General features: G+C 34.1%; 5 protein-coding genes across 7 annotated transcripts; 3 read left to right on the forward strand and 2 right to left on the reverse strand.

The window, feature by feature from the left end:
• On the reverse strand, positions 1–705 carry LOC117243603. The gene is made up of 3 exons (XM_033511244.1): positions 687–705; positions 442–576; positions 1–243 (listed from the first exon to the last, which is right to left on the reverse strand). The coding sequence occupies exons 1-3, from the start codon at positions 703–705 to the stop codon at positions 17–19; spliced, it is 381 nt and encodes a 126-aa protein (XP_033367135.1). The 3' UTR covers positions 1–16.
• Positions 706–4,703: 3,998 nt separating this feature from the next.
• Positions 4,704–8,848, forward strand: LOC117230334. The gene is made up of 3 exons (XM_033487646.1): positions 4,704–5,006; positions 6,946–7,113; positions 7,630–8,848. The coding sequence occupies exons 1-3, from the start codon at positions 4,952–4,954 to the stop codon at positions 7,842–7,844; spliced, it is 438 nt and encodes a 145-aa protein (XP_033343537.1). The 5' UTR covers positions 4,704–4,951; the 3' UTR covers positions 7,845–8,848.
• A 206-nt stretch (positions 8,849–9,054) lies between these two features.
• LOC117230335 lies at positions 9,055–16,633 on the forward strand. Its single transcript, XM_033487647.1, has 5 exons — positions 9,055–10,311; positions 10,782–14,141; positions 14,671–15,509; positions 15,576–15,719; positions 15,984–16,633. The coding sequence occupies exons 1-5, from the start codon at positions 10,080–10,082 to the stop codon at positions 16,203–16,205; spliced, it is 4,797 nt and encodes a 1,598-aa protein (XP_033343538.1). The 5' UTR covers positions 9,055–10,079; the 3' UTR covers positions 16,206–16,633.
• Positions 16,634–17,021: 388 nt separating this feature from the next.
• Positions 17,022–22,240, forward strand: LOC117230332 (ralBP1-associated Eps domain-containing protein 1). Of its 3 annotated transcripts, none has more exons than XM_033487643.1 (5): positions 17,023–17,572; positions 18,446–19,721; positions 19,811–19,875; positions 20,200–20,296; positions 20,383–22,240. In XM_033487643.1, exons 1-5 carry the CDS (start codon positions 17,399–17,401, stop codon positions 20,562–20,564), a joined length of 1,794 nt encoding a protein of 597 aa, XP_033343534.1. In that variant the 5' UTR covers positions 17,023–17,398; the 3' UTR covers positions 20,565–22,240. The 3 variants fall into 3 exon arrangements, with proteins under 3 accessions (XP_033343535.1, XP_033343534.1, XP_033343532.1); XM_033487641.1 differs by having other exon boundaries at positions 17,024–17,572; positions 20,095–20,296; XM_033487644.1 differs by lacking the exons at positions 20,200–20,296; positions 20,383–22,240 and adding an exon at positions 19,962–20,027 and having other exon boundaries at positions 17,022–17,572.
• LOC117230333 (glyceraldehyde-3-phosphate dehydrogenase 2) lies at positions 21,991–25,458 on the reverse strand. Its single transcript, XM_033487645.1, has 5 exons — positions 25,319–25,458; positions 23,712–23,811; positions 23,405–23,644; positions 23,060–23,314; positions 21,991–22,966 (listed from the first exon to the last, which is right to left on the reverse strand). The coding sequence occupies exons 2-5, from the start codon at positions 23,787–23,789 to the stop codon at positions 22,538–22,540; spliced, it is 1,002 nt and encodes a 333-aa protein (XP_033343536.1). The 5' UTR covers positions 23,790–23,811; positions 25,319–25,458; the 3' UTR covers positions 21,991–22,537.
• Between the last annotated feature and the right edge of the window lie 103 nt (positions 25,459–25,561).

Raw genomic sequence — 25,561 nt, forward strand, 5'->3', positions numbered from 1 at the left:
CAACGATATGTTCGTGTCAGGTAGGACTTCTAACGAGAAAAACTATAAATTGACACAGAACATACAGAACTGTGGTCGTCATGGATGAGAATGTCGTAGATCGATTGCATCCTGTACTCTTACATTCGCATACAAATTGATAACTATCGCGTGGGTAACGACCTCTATAACATTCGTTGTCAGCACTTCCCCATTTTGCACACTCGCGTATTATTATGTACTCATGAGAATTCATAAAATAATCTAAAAATTATGTGATTAGTTTACAATTAGTTTACAATTTATCTTCTATATCGTAAAGATATTTCGAAAAATAAAGAAATAATAGTTTAATGTACGTGACACGAGTGAAAGATAATGAAACTTTCAAAATAACAGAAAGAAATAATTATAATAAATAAGAAGAGAAATGTAAAAGAGAAATTGTGATTATCAACTCACATATGTACACAGCTTTACGACAAAATGCTTGTGATGAGGAGCATGGCTTCAAATATCTTATATCCGCCGTATTAATAGTGCAATCTTGATCCCTTTTACTGTTACATTGATAACACGTAATAGCTTTCGATTCTTCTTATACGTGTCAATAACGTATCAGATATGAATTTACGTATATAATAAGGTTAATACAAAGTATGATAGTATTAACATCATTAATGAATAACATATTTTATATAGCATACTTCTTACACGCTTCGTCATTTTGTTTGTTACTTATATTTATAAAACAGAATATAACAAAATTTGGAATAAAGAAACGTTTGAAAATTTTTCCTATAATAGCCATAAAGAAAATCGAAACGAATAATAGGGCATTAAAGAAAATATGCAAAAAGAAACTTATTCTAAAAGTATTGTTCGCTTTATTTGTGTAGTTTATTGCTTCAATTATACTAACAGTCAGTATATATCTGTTTGTATTCTGCTTTATGCATAATTGATAAACATATATTCTGCTTTATCTACAATTGATAAACATGATATTTCTTTTATGAAACTTACCTCTTTGGAATACAAATAAAAGCAACAGTACATGTAATGCATTTATTTTTACATGCATTTTAAACTTTCTTTTGCGTTTCTATATTTACAATGTATTTAACATTTGTTCGCCAATTGTCGAATTTTCTCAAATTACAGCCACTTCATCTAAATTACTGCGACATTATCTTTTATTCGACTATCCTAATATGTAGCTAAAAGAATGATGGGAATGAATATTACTATTGAGAGTAATAATAATAATGATTGAAAGGTTATATAATCATACCATGACAAATGTGACCGAAATGGAAAATTTATTTTCTGCACTTTTATCCACGTATTGCAACGCTTTATATAACTTTCTATATATTAACTTATACAGTAATAAATATTGCCCAAGCGAAACAGAAACAATCAATTTAATTTAACAATTTTTCATTAACTTTGACATAAAAATTTAGTAAATACCTCTTAGACATAAACGTGACAAAATCAATACATAGCTATTTTCGTGACGCGTGGAAAAATTTGTTTCTAAAGTGTCTTTAAATTTAATTTCATGTCATCACTAAACAGTGTTACCACTACAGCCTTAAAATACAAAAAAAACTATAAAATAATAAGAGGAACTATAAAGTTTCATTGAAACAAAAATAATAATATTAGAAATATTCAATTTAGAAAGGGAGGTAGCTTAATTTATTATAGTTTTACTTATTTTTAAAGAATAAATTCAAACTATTATAATTTAAATCTTCATACAAAAAAGTGTAATTATAACAATTTAGCTCAACAGTAAATTGCAAAATCTTAAATATTAATATTTATATCATAGGACAGTTTCCATTCTTTTAGATGAAATATAAGATAACGTATTTGTTACTGTTACGGAATAAAAATTTCAGGTGGAAAAATTTGCAAGTAAATTAATATTTGAGAATTATTTAAATGCTTAATAAAAACGTAGAAGTAAATTCCTATTTTATTTCTTACTTGAAGAGGTAATATCGCATTAAGGAAAACATGTTTGTGTGGTATAAATATTCGTGTAATCTCATTTTTAATATAAGTATATTTAGGTATATTATAACATTGATAATATTATATATGAAATATCTACAATTACCAATTGATCCAAATATGATGATGAAATGTATAAATTTGTTAAATACTTAAAAATAGGGCAACGTTATACTGTTGACAGCACGCGTTATATATATGCTAGTTGTTTTAAGAGAAATACGTATTTCATATTCAAGATATGAAATATTTCTTTCAACATCGTTACGTAAGATTATCGAATATGGATAAAAAACTTTAACTAAATATTCATCATGCACACTATTTCATGTCCTTATATGAGTTCAATGTAAATACAAATTCTAAGAAAGATTTTATTTTGAGTTTTATGTTTATTAAGATACACGCGATGTTTTACACAATTCAAACGAAATGTATTTCTTAAACAACAGCTGAGTTAATAATGAACTTGGAAATTATTGGAATTATTCTATCTCTTAGAATGCATATAGTTTATAATTTATATTATATTTATTTATAATTTATGATGCATATAAATCATTACACATAAATTCTTGAAATAACGTGCAAAAATTGAGAAGAGTATTCGTTGGCAGTAACAGATTCCTCATTATTAGTAGAAAAGTGATTCCATTGTTACATTTTTAAAAGATTTCAGAATACTTATCACTTAGAACATAATCATCGAAGTGGTGTCAGGGACTCACTATGTTGCTAAATAAATTAAATACTAACTGCGACGAGCAACGTGCAGTAAAAATCAGATCACATATATGACTTTCAGTAAATTCAATACGTTTCAGTTCTGTATCATTTTCACAGATTTTATTGCGAAAATAATTTCACTGTTTACATTAGCCACATCATATTCTTAAGAAGAAACATGTACATGTTCTAAATTAATGCAAACATTAAATAATAATAATACGCACATAAAAAATTTCAAACAATTTAGTTATACAAGCAGAAATATTTCTAATCAGTATTTCCCTGGAGCGTAAGATATTAAGGTTATTAATTATTTGTTATTATATATTACTGCCAATTTTTTTTATTTGTTTTTAATTAGCAACATATAAAGGACTTATCTTTATATCCAAATGGGACAAATAACAATAAACTGAAGTATTTTGTTCTCATTACTTCTGCTGGCGAGTTTAAAAAAATAGGTCATAAGGAACGATGATTCAGAAGCTTAATAGCAAGAGTGGAAAGATATCCTTCACGTTCCTTTCCGTATTGTTCGCGTGCAACTTATTACAGTAGCTTCCATGACATTTCATGACGTTCAGTGTGTCACAGGAAAAGGGATATTATCCACTTATCGTGTTCCAAACCACCACTTTACGCTCCATTTGAACATAAAGCTCTTCGTACCGCCCACGGCCTTCCCTATTTAACATCCAGCCCTGCCTTGTCCGTCAAAACAATCGTATTTTTTATCATCAACGATTATGGCTTTAGATTGCTACAGAGAGTTAACATTCTAATTATACTTTCTAGGAGGAAGTAAGAACATTCCAACGATATTTGTTGTTTATTATCATACATAGATATATTTAACGTTATATCTGGATAATTTTTGGTACTTCTTAAAAAATTAATTTGAGTTTCATTGAAACAGGACAGACGACGTTTGTATGGTTCATCCCAAGGATAATCAATTCTGAACCTTTGAAACGACGAGATGATATACGCTGGCAAAATTTTAAGAGATTTCGCGGACAATTTCAAAATCGCAGGTTGCGTATACTTTAAAAATTAACGAATTATCTTGAGTAAATTAGAAAATTGTAATACCACCCATTTGTATGACATAAACGACGAGATTGCAAAATCGTATCGGAGGAAGACTATCAAATCAAGTGAACATAGTGTGCATAGGTGAACTCGTTATTCATGATAATTTAAGAAGAAAAATTATACAGGATGTTTCACAAAATAAATTTAACTTTAGAGTGTTGATTTCAACGTTCGCCTATGTTTCTGTACACGATTGCGTTCATAATCACGAATAATGTAAATTGTTATTTACCATCGTACCAGTTGCCGATACGAACTATCAGTTTGAATTGGTTTATCGATATCGGATAAAACGCAGGTGTACTTGCTACATTTTCAAGATCAACTTTCTCGAGGACCAGCCCTTATTTAAGAGAACGTAAGAGTCTTTGTTACGAATCAATCTTTTTTTTTATATATATAAGAAATCATACCCTGTTTGATAATTCTACGACACTTTCCAAAACACCCCACGCGTCTCTTGTAACAAAATGCTTCAATTAGATTTCTGGTACTTATTAGTTACCATTGATAAGAATATGGAGTATTTTGTACGTAGATTTATCGTCACTAGCGATATTTCTAGCGAAAATAAAAAGTGTGTAATCACTGAAACACAGTAAAAATCAATCCCAGGTAGCAACAATCCTTCTACTGACCGTTCGTCAAAAATATTGATTTCTTGATATGGCGCGTATAGCAGTAACGATAGAAGATCTGTGCAACGCAACGTGGAAAACGGGAATCCAAATCGCGGACCGCAAGAAGCGACGAAGCTTTCGCACGACCGTGGCTAGATCGTTTGGTCCTTGGATTATTCGTTGCGGCGAGATCGTTTTTCCCATTCGTCTCGCCTCGTCTTGTCGACCTTAGTATTCCTCGCGCGCAATCACGTATTCATGATTCTATCAGTGGTGTAAGCTTCGTCGCCTTAGTTGCGGGCTTGCGCTGCAATCGCGCCGAACGACAGCCAACGCGAACAGTGCTTCAGCAGCTGTCGAGGCCGGATGGTTGGCCTCGTCAACCCCTGATCTAACCGCGTTCTCTCTCTTTCCCGCCGCTCGGTCGCGCGTAATCTACGCCAGTGACCGCGAGAAACGTTAATCGTAGAAGGACGTGCCAGGATAATACCGAAACCAACATGAAGCGCTTTCTCATCCTTGTCGTTTGCCTATTGGTCATTCTCGGTTTTTATGGTAAGCGTCTACGCGTCGAGTCTGTGCTGTCTTTGGTTCAACGATCGGGGCGGGTTTACGAGACTGCATCCTATCGATCCTCGTATCCTTCTCTAAAAGACCTACTTTCATCGCCATTTCCTTGTTTTTCTTCTTTTTTCTTCGTTCCTCTTTGCTTTTTGTTTGTTTTTTTTTTTTTACTACGTTATAGTCGTATAATCGTATAAAAGTTCATCTCCTGAATCGCGTCGTTCAGTGTGTGACGTAACTGATAAATAGTTCGTTCTCCGTTTCTCTACGATAACACTTCGTTATGTTAACTTACATTCTTTAATTGAAAAAATAATTACTGTACTTGTTTTGATTTGATTGTACATGCGATGTGCTAGTATATTATATAATTTTTCTTTTATGTTTTTTTATCTTTCTTAGCTACTACTACCTAAATACAATTGAAAAATATAATATAAATTAATCGAAATTCGCGACACATTTGCTTTTAATGTATAATTCTTATTCCCTTTTCCTCAATGTTTGCCCTGTTCCTTTTAACTCTCGTCAATAAAGTGATGGTATACCTTATTCGAAAAGTGGATCAACTAGCTTCCTCGTTCGAGGGAAGCGTTTAAATGCAACGTCACTGTTTCAGCTGATTTAACAATAAGCGTGTATAATATGCCGTACGTTGTTTGCGGAAGCAATTGAATATGAAATAATTTTCATGAAGTTAAACGATCGAAATTGTATGTTCCAAAAAGTACCTATAATTCCGCGGTTTGATTTAACCAAATGGACTGGCGCGAACGTTAGTAAGATCAATGACGACCAGCTATGCGCAAAGCAGTTTTCACATACGCAATACATTCGAAGTCACTTGTATAAAATTTCATGTTTATCGTGGAATATAAAACTCAAGAACAGAAAGTGGTTACTTACATCAATATCAACATTGAAATGATATTCGACATTTTTATAATTATCTTTTCGCTTCTAACATTTCTTAATTTGCAGTCCGTTTAATCTCTGGCGTGATTATGGTGTTTATTGCTATGATAGTTCGTTATGTAAATTATACTGTTAGACATTCGTTATTTATGTCCTGTTACGCTCAGAAAAATGAATGACCGTAGAGACAAGATTAAAACGCGAAGACAAGCGCGTAAACTTATTGTAGCTATGCCTTTCCAGGCCAGATAGCTGCATTGATTTTTATATCAGTAGGGTCGGAAGTACAATGAACCTTTATTCAATGGGAATGTATGCCATTTCGAAACATTTCCTGGTTTTTATAAAACAAACTTCATGAAAGACAGCTAAATTACGATGCTCTATGGTAATCCGAATGTCCAAACGTTGACCTATATAAACAGACGCGTATACATAACGACAACAAATTATTCAATTGTGCTGACATAAAACGCATTTGGAAGAAGATAGTACCACGATCCCCCTGGTATGAAAGTTTAAATTATCGCATTATCTTCGTATCACAGTGACCTCTCTTATCAACCACCCAATAATATTTTTATAACCTCGTGTTTCATGTAATTACGAAACTGAATATAAATTATCAACGCTACTGCAATGCGGATAATACTGAGTCATATTAAAAAATTGTCATGTAAATTTATCTGCGCTGATGAAAATATTATAAGTTTCATTAATATGGGAGATGTAAATAATTATATCGGAATCACAACTATTTATCCAAGTCTGTATTTTTATACGACGAGAAGTCATCAAAACAACTGCAAAAGATAGAACCTACCCGGAGATTCATTTCTTTTCATTTTTTTCATATATTTTTGCCTACTATCTCATCACCTATCGTTCCCTTTTGTGCATTTTTACAGCTTTTAATTTCTCATAAATATATGAACAATCGCAATTTATTTATAGCTTTAAGAGAATAATCTTTTGTGAGGGAAGAATTTTTAAGCAAATCATTATTATGTTCTAGGCATAAACGCGATGCAATGCTATCTTTGCAACAGTCACAACGACAGTCGATGCGCCGATGATAATCCACCCGACGCCCTCAAAAAAGATTGCTCCGACCTCAAAAACGGCTCGAAATATACCATGTGCAGAAAGATTACGCAAGTAATCGAGTTCAGCGTTAATGGACGTAAGTGACATTCAGATCCTTGGAGAAAGAAAATCTTTTTTAAATTATAGTTCTTATAATATTTCTGAAATATTCTTCAATTTATTTTAATATTTCATTTAATATGAAATATCTCTAATATAAATTCTTAATCGTCTTTATTTATATTCGTTTATGTTATCTTATTTCGATACCAATAAGATACGTTTCAACGAAAAATTGATGAAGGCAACTGTAACAGCTACGATGCTGACAATACCAAAATTTTAGAGAACCAGTAACTTTAATGGGCTACTATAACTTTAGTGCGCTATTACTATTAACCTAGACTAATACAGTATCCTTATTACGTTGTAGAAAATTGCAATACGTGGTCACGCACCAGCGTGATTAGCGCAATACCAGTTATGATACAGTACTAGCTCAAGTAATTTGATATTTCGTACACAACATCGAATACAACTTATTAGTTTCATGATATCGTATCGATTATTAGTAAATAAGATAGACTGAACTATTGCTATGTGTTTGAAACAGTTCCACCTGATACCCGAGTCATAAGAGGTTGCGGATGGGACGAGTCAAGTTATAAAGGAAAATGTTACCAAAGAAGCGGTTTTGGCGGTCGTCAGGAAGTCTGTTCGTGTTTGACAGACTTTTGTAACACGGCAACACCAAACGTTTTACCACCGACGTCTCTGATTCTGTCATGTGTTATTGGCAGTATTCTTCTAGCATACATTCGTAATTAATTTTGAGAAAATTAATATACACTCGACCAGTCGACGAAGAGATGCGTCCGAGATCGTTAGTATCTGCAAGCAGCTTCGACTTCGCATTTTAACGGATCGGAAGTAAGCGAAAGTGGAGAGGACGATGCGTTTCAGAGCGAATAATATCTCACACACTTCCCACACTTTCGTCGTCAATGAAAGAAAAAAGCGTATAAAACAATCGAAACAGCACTTAAAGCGCAAAATGTCTTCTTCTATCTAGAATTTCACGTTGCATCTCGAGAGCAAACGCTGGCGACCTCGAAATGTTCGAACGAACGGAAAAATTCTCGACAAGGATACGTTTCATTCGAGACTCTAAACACACTGCGGTGGCTTTCTGCCTCCGGCTGTCCATCGGTTCAAGATTACAGTAGTTTTAGACGAGATATTCCCGCTGTTCCTGATTATCTGGATGTTTCCAAGTGTAATATACCAAGGAGAAAAATTAACGTAATTACCAATCTCTTACGTGTAATTGCTTTTATAATATCGCTATAGAAATAATCGAAGAATATATAAGAGTGTATCTTAGGAAAGTAAATAGATATTTCTATCGAGAAAGTATCGCATACACACATCTGTTAACGCATTCTATAGTGATATTCGTATATAAATTTTTAACGAGATAATTTAGATAATTACATATCTTAGACGAGCTTTCACGAAAAAATCGTGCAGAGACTCAGGAACGGCGTGATCTTTGGTACTTTTTGCGAAATGTCGAACAGCTTGGCGAGCACTCCTCGATCATGCATAAATCTTCTTGAAAATCTTCAATTTAGGTGCTGAAGGTGTGACGACAGTCACATTGTGTTCACTCGACAATTTTCTGCATAGAGCTTAAGAATGATATTACATATGTAATAATTACGCAACTTGTTGAAAGTCTATATGTTGTGACAACCTTCGCGAAAAAACATCTGTATGATATGTTTTTGTGCGAAGCGAGAAAAATATATCAGGGTTGCCGTTGCGGAGAATACCAAGTCTCTTATTTTCCTTACATCCTATCAAACAATATAACGAACAACTCGTATCGAGAATAAATTCATGCTTTCCTTAGACGTTAGAGAAAGAATCTTTTTATACGCAAAAAAGGTACATTAGACAGTCTAGCATAATTTACGTTACATGTATTTCAATAAAATGCAATCGACATTCGTTGGAATTATTTATATCTGAAATCGCTTTTATTGCGTTGAATTTTGTAATTTACTTTATTCTTAAAATCGATCGCGAAACATATCTATTTTTTATATGATTTAATGAGATCGAAAGTATTTGAAATTTATACAAGATTAACAGGTACGTTGAAAACGTTAGATAATTCATGGATAAAAATACCCACGCCGTACGTCAAATTTTTCGCTCGTTTCATTGTTCCGCGTAGAGAATTTTGTTTTAGGTCAACAGCCAGTAATCTGCCATTTTTCTTCGTGATGTTCGTTGACTTTCATTTCGTAGATTACCATTTGCCTTTCAATATGTATATATAAGTTTGGTCATTTCTCGTTCGCAAGGAATTTCGATTTGTTTCCGTGAGAGAAGAAACGTTAGACGAGAAAAACGATAACATGTACATTTGTTGACTCGAGAAAGGAGTGGAGCAATTTTGGAAAATCCTGGATTAACATCGAGTTCTTTGATTTAACCGCAAGTTCATTCGTTAAGAGTTTAAACCCTTTCCTTTCTCTGTTCTCCTGTGCTGTACCTATTTAAGCTCGATATGATTTTATCTCATTACCTGTCGTCCTCGTGAAGACATTTCCTTACTTTGTCACTCTTTTCGTCATCGATTATATTATTGCATCGTTTATCGAACACAAATGGTTTACTCAAGAGGAACAAAGAGGCATCTGAATATCAGGTAAAACGAAACTTCTTCGTCGTTGTATATGCATAAAATAAATCAAAGGGAAATGTGCTTAGGTTAACGACGTGTCAAATAACAGCTGACATAGTAGCCAAGTTCATTTCGTTTGGATAAAATATCGTTAGCTATACGTATCGTTTGTTAACAACATTTCTCTTCAATTTTATTTTATTTTAATTCAAAATGATTTAATACAAAAGTGTCAATACTTTGCGCATCGATTCGAAATTACGAATCTTAGGCGCGTGTGATAAATAGAATAAATTATTTCCTTAAACAGAGGTTGAAAAGTAAGAAGACAACGAGAGGATCGTATTCAAGCCGGGGTTAGGTGGATCATGCACCCTACAGCCGCACGAGCTAGTCGATCGTCCATACAATCTTCGATTCCGTCCGCATCAACCCCGTCGTCCCTCGTACATCCGCAACAACAACAAATTCTTTATGGTCCTATAGCTAATCCAACGTTAACTCTTCAAGCATGCGGAAGTGGTCTGCATCCTTCGTGTATTTATCCAGGAACGCAACGTAACGCTGGTCTCGCTAATCCTGCTTCTTTGCATATACAAGGTGTAACTACGTTTCCTTTTAAAATGTGGTACATTTTGAATACTTAAAAAAAAGATAGCTTTAAAAAGTATTGCGATAATTAGTTCATCTTTAAACAAGTAAAAGATGTGATTGTTATTTGCACCAAATTAACGATTACATACTTCCACCGACTGCAATCTTTTTATCGACAACCACAGAATTCGTTTTATCACTGATCGAGTTAATAGGATCTTGCGTTTATCGATTATACTTCCTTTTCTTTTTTTTTTTGGGAGGGGGGGGGGGTTTCAAGAATTTTTCCTTTCTATTGGAAAGGAAGGAAAGAATTAATAATTAATAACAGATATACAAACTGAATTTTGTACAATGAGAATGATATTACCGTTGGTGGAAAATATTAATTGTTATCAATTATCGGTATCAGTGTTTATGTTAAATAATGGTTTCAGTTTTCTAAGATTCTCGTACAAACCCATCCATGAATATAGGCAAAAGCAGCAGATGGCCAGCCAAAAATAAGCTCGTACGAAATCAACAATATTGCCAACAACAACAGCAGCAGCAGCATATTCAACAGCAGTTATCCTACAGCCCGAAACCTCTGGTTCTGTATGATCAAACGACGAACAATGCTCCGATACTTCCACCAACTACTTCCTTTTTAATTGCTTCCTCGACGTACACGCATGGCTCTTTCTCTGGCGATCAGTACAACAATTCCGGAATTACGTTGATACCACAACCCTACTTTAAGCCTCCGGATGTACAAACGTTTTGTCTAATTCAAGATCGACAAAATATTCAGCAACAGGAACAACCATCGCACAGCTCCTATTATAATATCTCAGCTACAAACACTTGCAACTTGCAAGCAATTAATGGCAATTCAGCGTTTCAATTTCCTAATCTCAGTCCTTACGTAGCCACGGCAAATTTCACCAACGGCCAAGTCACGGGTCCTGTTCAAACAGTACACTCTAATCAAATCTACCCTAATCATCCAGCGAGTTTAGTCTACGGTAGCCTACAGAGAGACAAACCTGTAGCCACTGCTGCCACACTTGACATTGCACCCCTTAAAGTCGGCAAAAACAAAATACCTACAGTCGATACCTCTCGAGTTACCCCGATATCATCTGAAAATTACGACGAATGGCCCCTTCAAACGATTACCTCTCCCTGTAACGACTTGTTCAACATAAAACCGAGTACAGAGGATGAGGCAAGCCGAGAAACCAAGACGAGTTCTTCGGAAAAAGCTACATCAAAAGTGTGTACAAAAACGCAGGAGGAACATTATTCCGACGAATCGTCTACCAGCTTCGATTTTACGATCGAGGCTGAAAAGATGGTTTCAGCGCTTTGCAATATATCTTCGAACGATATTAACAAAGAGGAAACGAAAATCGAGAAATCCAATTCGACGCCGTTGTTTAGCGGAGCTGGCGATACTGCGTCAAATAAGAATACTTGGTTCACCGAATTCTGTGCGGATTATGGGAGTGGTACGTCGATAGCTGTTCAAACGGACGGACCGTGCCTGGATAGGACACAGTATCCGGAACTGTTGCGAAAAGTCGTTTACTGGGGATGCACGGAAGCCGAAATCGTTTTAAACGATAGTTGCAAAACAAACGCCAGATGCAGTTGGTTGAAAAATCTGTCTACCGCCACTAAAACAGCAGTTACCAAATCTTCCACTTGTTTCCCAATTTTCGCCGGAGATCGTGTTTTCGTCGGCGATCTGATAAACGCTTTGTTGCGCATTAGCAACGGTTGGCTTGTTCTTGATAATTATTTGAATAAGCAGCACTATCCAAACTTGAACGATAAATTCGACTGCGAGTTGCTGAGATGTTTTCGTTTGTGGGAAGAGAGCACACACGAGCTACTGAATCAGATCATCCACGCCTTCTTAAAGCTCGAAGAAAACGGCAATGCTTCTAATTTCGAGCAAAGATCAGAATCATTTGGAACCTCTTTTCCAGGTGACGTTTCAGTTTACACGAATCGCGACTTGTTTGATCCATCTTCAACTATGATTACATCGAAACAGAAGCCCGATAATAAAAAGAACAATCGAGATTCCAGTAACGGTGCACAGTTATCGACCGGCAGCCTACGAAATTTCAGCCTGTACAATGCCAGCCAGGAGAAACAGTCGTCTCAAAAAGAATCAAAATTACGAAGTAAGTGGACCGTTACTGAGAACCTAACGACAATAGACAGCACGAAATCCGTGCCTGATATGTTCTTAGGGCACGCGGAATCTGCGGGTCAACCGAATAGTAGATTTCGTTCGAGAGGAAGCTCGTCCTCTGCCAAGACAGACACATCCACGCAATCCCTGAACGCAGAGTTTTTTCACTTGAGAAGCAAAATTCTTACGGAAAACAATCAGGAACCTTCTAGACAATGGTTATTCAAGGAGAAGAAACAAGAATTCCCCGAAAATAAAGTTCCGCCGCAGGAAAATACCGACACCGTGTTTAGACTACAGCGACAATTAGATGATAATTCTGAGAGCAATTATGCTCAAAAATGTTTATCGAGGGTGGAATCTTCGTTTTTGAACCCTTCCATTAGTTTAGAATCTATATACTTTCCACCCGCCAACGACCACGAAAATTTTTATCCTAGTTACGCTATTTGTCCGTCGTATACGGTAGATTACGGTAGTAAAAATTCAAAGAGCCTCGAACAAAATCACAGAAATAAAACGAATATGGATTTGGTTTATGTTGGCAAATCGTCCACGAGTCAACTGGAGCTAGCGGCTGTGCCAAAGGATAAGATGACGCTGCTTAGCCAAATCGAACCGAATATCCCGGAGAAATCATCGGAAGAAATGACTGCCAATTTGTCAGCTTGGTTCGCCAGTATGAGAAACTCTGATAACAGACAAATGCCATTTATGAATCCGGCGGATGTGAATACGGAGACTGTTGTGCCACGTGGGTCGACGCGCGCAGAAATGTCAAAGAATACGATGGATCTCAGTAGCTGCATCAGACAGTTGCATATCGACGCAAATCGTCAGTTCCAGACGCTGCAAAATATACAGAGCGTTCAGACTACACCCTGGAACGCTTATAATTTGATCAATAATCGCGTTCAGGTGCAGCAGGTACCCGAAGAATATGACAGTTCCGAAGATGTTAGAGTATATATGAAACCAGGAAGTTACAACGTGCCGAAAAAAAGACATCAAAGAAGATCAAATCGTCGTTTAGAAAGCTCCGCATCTCGAAACGTTGCCAATGGGTCCTCGAACAACCATCGCAATCATTACGTTAACAACAAAGAGAAAACGTTTTGCGCTCCGGCGTCGTCCACTCCTGTGTCTCGACCTACCGCAGCACCTATATCTAGCGATGTTAATACTTGCACAAATACAATGAAAGTGCCTTTCCCGGCGACTCCGATCGTACCACCTCCTACCTTCTCCCTTGAAAATTCACCTAGGATTTTAAAACGATCCGATACATCCAATTATACCGTGTCGGAAGATGTTACTTGGAAAGCAGCCTGCGCTTCCGCTGAGATTCTGTTAGAAGCGTTGAACGTAAAAGAGGATACGGACTTTAAGAAAATAGAGATCGATCAAGTCGACGTTAGCGAAAAGTTTGAGAGTGTGAAAGAGAACGATAATGACGATACAACGTCCCAAGCGGCGCAGGATCGTGAAAAAGTAGACGAAAGCCTTTCGAAAAATTTAAAGGACAGTAACGATGGTTGCGGAGGCGTTTCGAGCTACGAAGCGTCCGAAGATGACTCGGGCTCCACGAATCATTTTTCTCTCAACACAAGTATCAACGAAGCTCTACAGTTGTCTGGTAATAAAAATGGTAATGATTATAATCGCTTAAAGTTTATTCTAAATATCGCTTCTATCGGAAAAACATTTTCATCCGAAACATTCGCATATCGCTTTGGAACTAAAAACGTAAGTCGTATGTATTCTGCGTATTCTATACATTCTACGCGACTATCGTATTACTATGATATTCAAGCAGAGTATTTAATTACTTTCAATGTCCAACATTAATTCTAATTGTTTAGTAAAAATAAAATTTAATCGCTTTAATACTAGAAGGACGGAAATTTGAGAACTTTAGATTTTCATAACACGTAATTGTAAATTAACATAGCCGCAACAGAGAAGGGGGGGAGAGTAAATCTGCTTTAAAGAATAATAATAATAATATAATGTATTTAGAGTAAAACAAGCTTTACTATGTATTTGTTCCGTACGTATAAAATATTGAAATATTTAGAAAAGTAAATGGAAACATGTGTCTGATGTCACATTAAGGCAATACTTCCGTTCTTCCAGCATTAAATATCGCAATATTTTATGCAGCTACCCGTTAACAGGTTCTAGTAAAATGAATGTAAAAACGGATTCGTGGTTAATCAAAACTTTGAACAACGCTAACATGGCAAACAAGCAGAAACGACGAAAAAATAATGCCGTTCAACATAGCTCAGAATCGTCAAACAGTTCCGTAACAGAGAATGAACAGCCGGCTCCCGTTGTTTCGTTAGTGACCAACAGTACCGTAACAACAGTCGCAACAACTACGACGGTGAAGAATCTTCAACAGACTATTTGCTCGAGGAAAAGTTCGTGCATTTCCTTAAACAATGGCCAAACAACGTTGGGAGAGGCCGAGCGTGTCATAGGGAAGGCAACTTATTCGGAGACTCTTCGACGTTGCGCATCCTTAAGTACATCCTTCTCGGAGAAGAAAGAATTCTGCAAGAAGAGCAAATTAAACATTGCCAACGTATCGACGATTTGTAGCACTGTAATACCGATCCCTGGACGCAAGTGTCAAAGAAAAGATTTCGAAAAATCATATTATCTCTTGCATAATAGATCTCGTAAATGTTCTGGAAAGAAAGCTACGAAAAATTTCGAGGTCAATGATACTCAAGTGGAGGAAACGTCGAAATCTACAATCGCAACAAAACACGGGAAGAAACGAGAGAATTCTGGATGCATCGAATTTTTAGACGGGAAATTTGGTGGGAAAGCCAGTGATAGAGGTTGGTCCGTATGGTATAGCTCGAAAAGAAAACAAAGTCTCAGTCCGCTTGCCCTTAGCAAATTAGAAATGATACATCAAACAGTTTGGCAAATGGAAGAAGCAGAAATTTTCAAGTGTCCATCCTCAGGAAGCAATAATGGAAAACAATCTTCTTCTCACACGGTTAGTTTCTTTGCATATGCCCATTTCTTTAAATCGTAAATGGATAATTATATAATCTTCTTTTAGATCGAAGACTATTGTAAAGTTATTAAAAGTCCGATGTTCCTGGAAACGGTTGAATACAAACTAAAGAATCGAGTTTACCATAAAGTAGAACACGTGGTTAGAGACTTTCGTCGTATCGTTTATAATTCAAAATTATATCACAAGGTAAGCAGGCTATTTTATTTATCGATTTTCTAATCTTTGCTAGACATGTAGAGAATCAAATTAATATGATTGAGCTACGATATATGGTCTGAACTAATATAGTTTTTCAATAAATAATATTTAATATTCATCGTGGATATAATGCAGTCAATATTGCATAGGAATTTGAATAAAGTGGCAAGACCTATTGTAATCTTCGAATGTGTTATCGAAAACTTTTATTTCTACTACGACTATAAAGTTCCCTTAATCATCTGATCGCAGGATGATGATGATCGAGTAAAGACAATTGAAATACTGTCGAAGAAACTCGAAGAACTATTCGAGGAACATTTTGCGAGTTGGGACTTCGATAATATTAGCGGTAGTCCAAGAGAAAGTTCGCCAGTGCTGCATCGCTTTAAGACGGCTGGTCAAAAACCGGTAACTGGACGTTACGGCAACACGAAGAAATGTCTGTCTTCTTCGATTACCAATAACATATAATATTGCTCATTAGAGTATGTGCTTTCTGCGACATCAAACTGCGCTTGGAGAATTATCGTGTCTATCATTCGTGGTGACATTTTGTTGTGCATCTATAATTCATATTACTATTAGATTAACAGATAACTGATTACATGGAGTTTATGTAAAATTGTTAGATTCGAAATTAAGTATATCTGTAAGGATCGGTCATAATAATACGCTCTAGTCACGCATCAGTTCGTATTGTTGTCGCGTCGTAAGCGTTCTACGGTTTTTCTTTCGTAATGCAGCTTGCTACGTTAAAACATTTTTCGTCTATTTTCAAACAAGTGAAAGTTTAAACGCTTTGTTTTCTGGTACATACCTCCGTATAAGATAATGCATCTTAAATGCGAAACAAGACGATAGTTACTTGCTCTTTTTATATCATTGATATTATATATATATATATATGAAAAAAGATAGTAATACGAATTACTTAATAACGTTGCAATGATCATAGCCCACAACTTGAGAATACTCAATTATCACTAAAAGAAAAATAATTTGAGCATTTTGTTCTTCATCCAGATTGAGGCATAAAACATTAAACGAAAATAGTGAAAACGATTGAAATATTATAAGAATAAAATAATTTTCCATTTGTAATGTGATCAATATGCGTAAAATATATTATACGAGAAAAAAAAGAACTACTATAATATAAAATTGTACTGTCAAGCAAATAAAAAATTGACCAAATAAAATAGTTGAAAAAAATGGAAAATCCCGCGTTATCGCGATGAAAGAAAACGCATGCGCAGTATAGCCTCTATATTCCAGTAAAGTTAATGCGCACATACTGTAGAAATGTCAGTTCAGGTAGTATGCGCACATGGATTATAATAATGTCAAACACAGAGGGAACAGAAAGATGGCGGTCGAGCGGTAATTTTGTGATGCATGGGGTGTAGTCTACAAATGGTGTGCCTTACATTCCCAAGGGATTCGTCAAGATCATCATATCATCGTGCAATGTGACTATATACTGGAGACGACCGTCCTGTGAAGCAGACCGTGTTAAGAACGGAAGGACAACAACGGAGACGGATAGAAGAAAAGCTAAAAGGTGTGAGAGAGGAGGAGAGTAGAGAAAGAGAACGGACCCAGTTTGTACGTAACGAGAACGAGTGTAGAAGCGGTTCATTGCTCCGCTCTGACTTGTCGCCAAGATGGATTGGGAGTCGATTACGATGGCGAGTCTTCACCTGACGATGACCGAACATCAATATTATGAAGATATTTTTAGTTATTGCTGTGAAAATGCAGACAGCGACAGTGTGCCGGTGATCAAAGTTGCCGAACTACTGCGCTCGGCGAATTTACCAGGGGTTGTCACGATGAAGGTAAATTATATCAACTCATTGTACGTAGTCTGTCAGCTGTTGGTTTTCTGTCACACACGCGATTGCAATATTGAGATCATAACATCTCTTTAATCATATAGAAGTGGACGTTTAATTTGTCGAACGTGACGTGATATCGGCAAATTACAAAGGCTTATGAAGGTTAGAATTAAGGAACTGTTACGAAGTGATTATAAGTATCCTAATTAAATGACCAACTAAACAGTTACGTACTTACATTTCCGAATAAAAAAATCAGTCAGTATTTTTACAATAGTTTAATGATCGATTTTGTCACAATGTCAATACCGATATGTTATTATTCTCAATATGTATATGTTAAAAATTTCTAGTATAAAATTAAATAATGAAAATTACAATGATCATCGAATGTATGAAGATACATTTGCAAATTAGTTTAAAGAATACATCAATTTCAGTATTTCTCCGAAGTTTTGCAAAATAATAAAGTAATGAGAAATTTCAAATTTCTCAAATTTAAACAATATTTTTAAAATACATGAAACGAACCTTATGTTAATAGTTTATTTCAAATAAAGTAGATTGATGATAATATTTAAGATATTTTATTTTGTTGATAAACAAAGTAGAATATAAAATAAAAGTATGAATTGTTTGAGAAATATTGTCAAATGTTATTTGAGCATAAGAAACTTTTGTATTACTTTCGTAAGTATTTGTTATACATATATTAATGTAATTTATTGCTTCTTGTATGATATTCATTATTTGTAAATAATGTATTATAGATATGCACAACTATAGATATAAGAATATTTATATTTAAATTAGACAAATTTAAATAAAATACTAATTATGTTTATTTGCAAAATAAATTTTTCTGATTTATAGATATTGGATATCTGTTTTGGAACTGAAGCAGCACACATTGGTACACATCTTGGAAAGAAACAATTTTATGTACTGTTGAAACTTGTAGCAGCTCATCAAGCAGGACTTAGTATCCGTAAAGATATAATTACTATGCCCTTGGATGTTATTACCTTACCAAGATTTACTTGGCCAGCATCTGGGGAAGAAGATGATAGAAGAAGTTCAGATTCAAACAGAGCTGTAAAAAGTCATCGACATGCTCCTGAGAGTACCACAGAAAGTGAAAGTGAAGCAGAATCTCCAAGGGAAACTGGCGGTAGTACAGATTCACCTACTCCAACAAATAGTATAATACAGGAAAGAAACAATGACATAGGTGGTGAAACTATATTAGATTCTGTATCTGGAGGTTGGCAAGGATTGTTGGTATCTGAAGAGCAGAGGCAATTACTAGGAACCGAAGAAGAAAGTTCAGAACGTCATAGCAGTGATGAAGGTGATGGAGATGGTGATGGCTCGTTTCCACCTGAAGAAGTATGGATAATTAGTGATGAACAGCGTGAATATTATGCTGCTCAATTTACACAATTGCAACTTGATCCTGAGGGGCTTTTACACGGACCCATAGCCAGAACATTTTTTGAAAAGTCTGGACTTCCTTTAGGAGAACTTAGTCGCATTTGGCAACTTGCGGATATTACCAGAGATGGAGCATTGAGTTTACAAGAATTTTTTGTGGCTATGCATCTTGTTGTGTTACGAAGAAATCATGTGCCTCTACCCGATGTCTTACCTCCACCTTTATTAATTCCTTTGCTTAAGCAAAAAACTGGTCCACCACCTATTCCGCAAACTACAACTACTCAAAAAACTCCACCTAATACCACTGGTACTCGTGAAAGAAATAAAGAATGGACAAAATTTGTTGATTCACCAACTGGGACTAGTAGTTCTTTAACTAGCCCAGGTTTGCAACTAGTGAATTTTGATTTTCAAAAATCTGCTGTTGAAAAAGATCCTAAAATTCTACATCCGGTACCATTACGTTTAACACCTGAAGCAGCGATTCTTGCCTCTGGAGCAAATGGTAACAGTAGCAGCTGCACTACGTTGGGAGATGACGATCTCCAACGTACTGCAAGTGCATTGGTGCAACGACCTCTCATAAAAAAACCACCTCCACCTCCTGAAGAAGCTATTATAGTAACTCCAAAGAAGGAACCACCACCTCCACCACCACCCAGACCATACAGAACACATGCAAGAAGTTCTAGTCTTGATCTTAATAAATTAGGTATATGTTGCTACCAATACTCTGCGATACTTTTCATCTGTGGCTGAGAAAGCAAAGTTTTACGCTTCAAACTGTGCGCGTTCTTGTAGGGAAAAATGGTCAAAGTTTCCTTGGAGCACCTCCGCTAGTTCCACCAAGAATCTCTCCTGGAATTGTAAGTACTTTTATCCATTTTTTAATCATTCTATTACCAAACACCAAGATTAAAATTATTAATAATGAGAACTACATTTAATTAAGCTGCTTTTTATGGATCCGCACAGTAGATATTTCAGATACTTTAGATGTTAACAATGTTATGGATTCGGAAAGTTAAAATATGTAGGCAAAATTATTGTTATAAAGAAAATTTTGTCATGTATCTCTACTACAGACTTCACCTCGAAAATTGGTTGGTCAAAAAAGTGAGGGAGAAGGACAAAAAGCCTTAAATGAAAGTCAAGGTTTTGTTGCTGATTTTTCTCACTTTTCTCCAAAGAGCGAACTACCTGAAAATCCACCTCTGGAAACTCCACAATCACAGCAATTTACTGGTGTCTGTGGTGCATTTCATATTTATAGAAAACCCAGTCCAAGTGAGTTTTTCATTTTCTTTATTTTTCTTATTTGAATTTCAATGTACAGAGTATTATCATCTCTTAACTTTTTGCTTCATTTACAGAGCGAGAAGGAGATGAAGATGCTCCCAAGGATGAATTAGAAGAATCAAAGAAATTAACATTACAAGAATTACGAGAGAAAAATGCCGAACTGCGATTAGTTTGTGAAGAATTAACACGAGAATTAGCTAGCGCACTTCAGGAACGTATAAATCTTCGTGCGAAGCTTTTACTTTTAACATGATGTAATTTGTTATCATTTGTAAAAACTCCAAACTATGAATTATTAATTTTTCCTAAATTTGTTGTAAAATCGAGTAACTCATGTGTCATGCTAGTCTAGAGTATTTCCTTTTGCAAAGTTTCGTACACCCACAACAGTTAGCGTAACCAAAAAATAACATTACAGAGCAGATAGTAATAAAAATTATCCAATGTTAAATATTCAACCTATTTCTATCGTTAATTAGTAAAATATTAGATTTTAAATGTCCCTTTATATATTTTCCATGTTTTAATAATGTATGGTTTACTAATAGAAATATTTAAATTGCTCTTGAATAATTGTATTATTGAAAGGAAATGGATATTTCTTTCATTCTAGAACAGAAACGTTGAAGAAATATCAATGAAAATTCTTTGTGGTTACGCTATTATTCACATTTTGTCCTCTTTCACAGATAATTCCAGTGTGCATTATAGAAGCGTGGGTACAAATATTGTAGTAACATCTGCCACTCTCTAGTATTCAAATGTTACAGCATTTTAACGTTCAAATAATTTTAAAAACATATTTTTTATGCATAGTACTGTACTAAATTGCTGAGAAATAGTTCTTTATATATTACAAAGTTTTTAAAGTTGAATAATCGCATCAAGCTATAGTGAAAGCTTGATGATTATTGTATACTACAAAACTATAAAAAAAACATACTATAAAAGCGAGTGATAGATATTTATTGTTTACGACAACAAAATAAAACTGTATTTTCGTATTGCTGTACTATCAAATTTTTTACAGCATGACATAACAAATTGGTATTCCTAAAGTGTAACAATGTATTTCATTTCATGATGATAATTGTACATAGCAAATAGAATTAGAACAAGGAATGAGAGAAAATGAAGTCTGCAGGAACAGAACACTCAAAGAATAAATATACTTTAAAAAGAAACGTTGATACTTTCAATTTTTATGGATTACTTTTGTTCTACATAGATTATTCAATGTATTGTTTTCAATCGGAACAAAAAATATTACATCATAAATCGTATGACTTAATTTGTATATAAACGTAATGTTCTGCAAAATGTTTTGTTCGATATCTCATTATAAAAACTAATTTAATATAAATGAGAAATATAAAGTAACTATTCCTTGTGCCATATAATACAATACTTTAAGAATATTGTAATTAATATTGCAGCCACTTCTGATGGCCAGAACTTTTGTTAAAGTTATTTAGAAATATTCCAATCAATAATCATATTAAAATATCTTTTTGTAAATGTACAGAAGTTGTACAGAAAGTATATGAGTTAACTATTATGTAAGTTAACCGGAAGTTAACTGTTGATTTATTCCATTCCTACTATTCATATAATGCTGTAAAAATGTATCAATATATAAGAAGATAAAGAAATGTTCAAAGATTAAATAAAACATTCTCTTAGTTTCATAACAATTTTTATTGATATCAATGTCTTGAATGTCAAATAATATTACAGGAAGAAATCACAAATATGTTAAAATCTTGGTTGTGAATGTTGATGAATGAACAAAATGATATAAAGTAATTGAATGTAACATACATTACTCTTACTTAGATAATATTATATATTATCCAAGAATAATTTACGTTACGGTTGACTACATAACTCTCATAAATATGCGTTATACTTGCACTTGAATATATTTATGAACATATTTGAAAACCATAAACAGAAATTCGAATTAAGTAATGTGACAAACCCTAAAACCAGCTTCCTTTTGTACTTGTTTTGCCTAAATATTATTAGTTACAACTATGTAATGTGCGAAAGAAACGGTTTACTAAAAATATTCTCAATCTTACATTCTCAATTGTTGGTTGGAAACTCTACTGGTTAGAATGTTATTTAATCTGAAGTATCTATAAAATAACGATATATAACTCATATAACATTATCATATAGAACAGTTTACGAAATGTGTTACACATAAATATGAGTAAAATTTTAGTTATCTTTTGTTTGTATGTACTTAATTAAATCAACGACGCGGTTAGAATAACCATATTCATTATCATACCACGAAATTAACTTAACAAAGTTATCATTCAAAGGTATGCCAGCTTTAGCATCAAAAATACTGGAGTGGTTATCACCAATAAAATCGGAAGATACTACATCATCTTCTGTATATCCCAAAATTCCCTTCAAGGGTCCTTCAGCAGCTTCCTTTATTTTAGCCTTAATAGCATCATAGGACGCAGGTTTGGCAAGTCTAACCGTTAAGTCAACAACCGATACATTATGTACCGGTACACGGAATGCCATACCAGTCAGTTTTCCATTAAGGGCTGGAATGACTTTACCAACAGCTTTAGCTGCACCAGTTGCAGCTGGAATAATATTTTGTGCTGCACCGCGACCGTCACGCCATAACTGTTATAAAACCAAATAAGAAACATTAAGTATGATGAAACAAAAACCAATTATAGAGTGAAGAAATATATTATTAGAAAAAATTTGATATACCTTTCCAGAAGGTCCATCAACAGTTTTCTGAGTAGCAGTAATAGCATGTACAGTAGTCATAAGACCCTCAACGATTTCAAAATTGTCATGAATAACTTTAGCAAGAGGAGCTAAACAATTAGTAGTGCAGGAAGCATTAGAGATAACTTTATAACTTGGATTATAAGCTTCCAAGTTAACACCAACAACAAACATAGGTGCATCAGCTGACGGTGCAGAAATAATAACTTTCTTTGCACCACCTTCCAAATGAGCCTAAAAGATTAAAATAATTATTTATATATGAATACATTTCTCTCTCTCTCCCTCTCTCTTTTTAAAATAAATATACAGGTTTGTACATACAGAAGCCTTTTCTATGGTAGTGAAGACTCCAGTAGATTCTACAACATATTCAGCTCCAGCTTTTGCCCATGGAATAGCTTTTGGCTCGCGCTCACTGAACACAGCAATTTTATTGCCATTGACAACTAAGCAACCATTTTCGGCTTTGACCTCTCCCTTAAATCTTCCATGAGTGGAGTCATATTTAAACATATATACCATATAGTCCAAACCAATAAAGGGATCATTAATAGCTACAACCTATTAAAATTATAATAATGAAAAAAGTTGAAAGTACAAAAGCATATGAAATTAACAAATTATTTACCTGGGCACCACGATCAAGAGAGGCCCTAAGCACAAGACGACCAATGCGGCCGAATCCGTTGATTCCGATTTTGCTCATGTCGTCGTCTTCTTCTATGCAACTGGAAAATGTGCGGTTTATCTTTTGATAACATATTTTTGACTCGGCATATACCAATTTGCTTTTATAAAGTAATTTTTGTGTGATCGATATAAGTGAAGTTAATCCCAATAATAACGGCATAACCTCAAATAGGTGTAATATATTTTTTCGATTTATAATGATTTTATATTCAGAATGTTATTTGGTATAATTAAATTTAAAGCATAGCATTATTTTTTTTATTAGATTACAAATATAAAAATATTGAAATATAAATAATTCATGTAAAATACACATATATGCATATTTTGATTTATTGTAAATTCAATTGTGTTTTGTTGTAAATATTACTGCTCTAACGAAAACATGAATAATTTAATGTATAAACATAGATACATCAAATAAAGTTGGATGTTTCTAATATTCTTGCATTAGTATTAAAAATAATTTCTGTAGTCTGCATTATTAAATTAAATAATTTATTACAAACAGAAATAATATTATAATTCAGATATTTGTCTTATAAAACAAGGTTTAATATTAAAGGTCACTCAAGGTCAATAAGATCTCTCAACGCCAATTTGTACTTAAAGACGAACGTGACCTTTTTCACATATTCATGCTTCGACTTTTACGATGATGTACGTATGTACATACACATATTTTATATTCAATATTATTTGTAATAATATTGAAACATTACAAAAGAAATGTATGTAGCGGAATGTATATTAGTATGTAGAATGAATCGTATTATTATCTTATTCGATTTAAAAATTCGTTACTATAATTTATGTTTATATTTATATTAAAATAAAACTAGTAGCTTTTAATAATTGTCTGAATTTTAATATATAGCTTTTAAATTTTTTCAAAACATATAAAAATACTAATATAACGGTAACAAAATCTATTTTGTAAAAGATTATGTTACATCAAATTAACAGCACATATGTATGCATAAAAGTAGATTTTTTCATAAAATCAAAATCTTTCACAAATAATTTCATATTTAATAAAGTTCGTGAATTCTGAATTTCGTTTTTAAATAATTAATGTTGTACAATGTCGAAATCGAACAAATTCGTAGTATGTAAAAAAGTTGGGTTACGTGAGTAGGAATGAAATACATAGCATATATGTAACAAATATAATAAAACCAACGCTAATAAAAATTGAAATAATGTGATTGGACGAAAAGAGAAATTCAGACATATTAGAAAGATATCAGTACACGTTTTCGCAGAGATTCTGGAACAGATTTTGTATCTACTACCGCAAAAATTATTATAGAAAGATACTTAGTTTGAATGACGTCATATCAACCGGTGTGAATAAAACGTACATGTACTAAGAACATGCTATGTAATCCTAGATATAAGAAAAATTCTGAATTTTATTATTGTTTTATTAACATCAATTGAAAGACTGTAGTTTATTGTATATAAGTATGACGTAGTGGAAAAATTAAATTGTAGGAAAACATACGATAAATTAAGAGTTAGTTCTAAACTAGTGGTACTTACGTGAAAAAACAATCTGAACGCTACGCTTACCGCAAAAGCAGTGTCATTTGAAGGGCAGGCAACGTTAATATAACCGGTACCAGTTTTAGGCGTATGCGCTGTAACCGTTCCTTATTTTCGCACATCATCGGCTATTCTCGGATCACGTGAGTACACGTTCCTATCGACGTATTCAGAAGCCGCTAGATATAAATTTGTTCTCGTGTAACATTTGTGTACTTAAAAAATGAATTAGATAGATAA

Source organism: Bombus vosnesenskii, unplaced genomic scaffold (assembly GCF_011952255.1).
Source record: "Bombus vosnesenskii isolate JDL3184/JDL3185 unplaced genomic scaffold, Bvos_JDL3184-5_v1.1 scf7180000013266, whole genome shotgun sequence".
In the NCBI taxonomy this organism is placed as follows: domain Eukaryota; kingdom Metazoa; phylum Arthropoda; class Insecta; order Hymenoptera; family Apidae; genus Bombus; species Bombus vosnesenskii.

Coding starts and splice junctions, on each gene's coding strand:
- LOC117243603 (XM_033511244.1), bottom strand. Junction 244..441: donor TCGTAAAGCTGTGTACATAT/GTGAGTTGATAA, acceptor CATAATTTTTAG/ATTATTTTATGAATTCTCAT.
- LOC117230334 (XM_033487646.1), top strand. CDS start 4,952: ATGAAGCGCTTTCTCATCCTTGTCGTTTGCCTATTGGTCATTCTCGGT. Junction 5,007..6,945: donor GGTCATTCTCGGTTTTTATG/GTAAGCGTCTAC, acceptor ATTATGTTCTAG/GCATAAACGCGATGCAATGC. Junction 7,114..7,629: donor CGAGTTCAGCGTTAATGGAC/GTAAGTGACATT, acceptor TGTTTGAAACAG/TTCCACCTGATACCCGAGTC.
- LOC117230335 (XM_033487647.1), top strand. CDS start 10,080: ATGCACCCTACAGCCGCACGAGCTAGTCGATCGTCCATACAATCTTCG. Junction 10,312..10,781: donor TGCTTCTTTGCATATACAAG/GTGTAACTACGT, acceptor CCATGAATATAG/GCAAAAGCAGCAGATGGCCA. Junction 15,720..15,983: donor ATTCAAAATTATATCACAAG/GTAAGCAGGCTA, acceptor ATCTGATCGCAG/GATGATGATGATCGAGTAAA.
- LOC117230332 (XM_033487641.1), top strand. CDS start 17,399: ATGGATTGGGAGTCGATTACGATGGCGAGTCTTCACCTGACGATGACC. Junction 17,573..18,445: donor CAGGGGTTGTCACGATGAAG/GTAAATTATATC, acceptor TCTGATTTATAG/ATATTGGATATCTGTTTTGG. Junction 19,876..20,094: donor CAAGAATCTCTCCTGGAATT/GTAAGTACTTTT, acceptor TCTCTACTACAG/ACTTCACCTCGAAAATTGGT.
- LOC117230333 (XM_033487645.1), bottom strand. CDS start 23,789: ATGAGCAAAATCGGAATCAACGGATTCGGCCGCATTGGTCGTCTTGTG. Junction 23,645..23,711: donor CTCTTGATCGTGGTGCCCAG/GTAAATAATTTG, acceptor TAATTTTAATAG/GTTGTAGCTATTAATGATCC. Junction 23,315..23,404: donor CTACCATAGAAAAGGCTTCT/GTATGTACAAAC, acceptor TTAATCTTTTAG/GCTCATTTGGAAGGTGGTGC.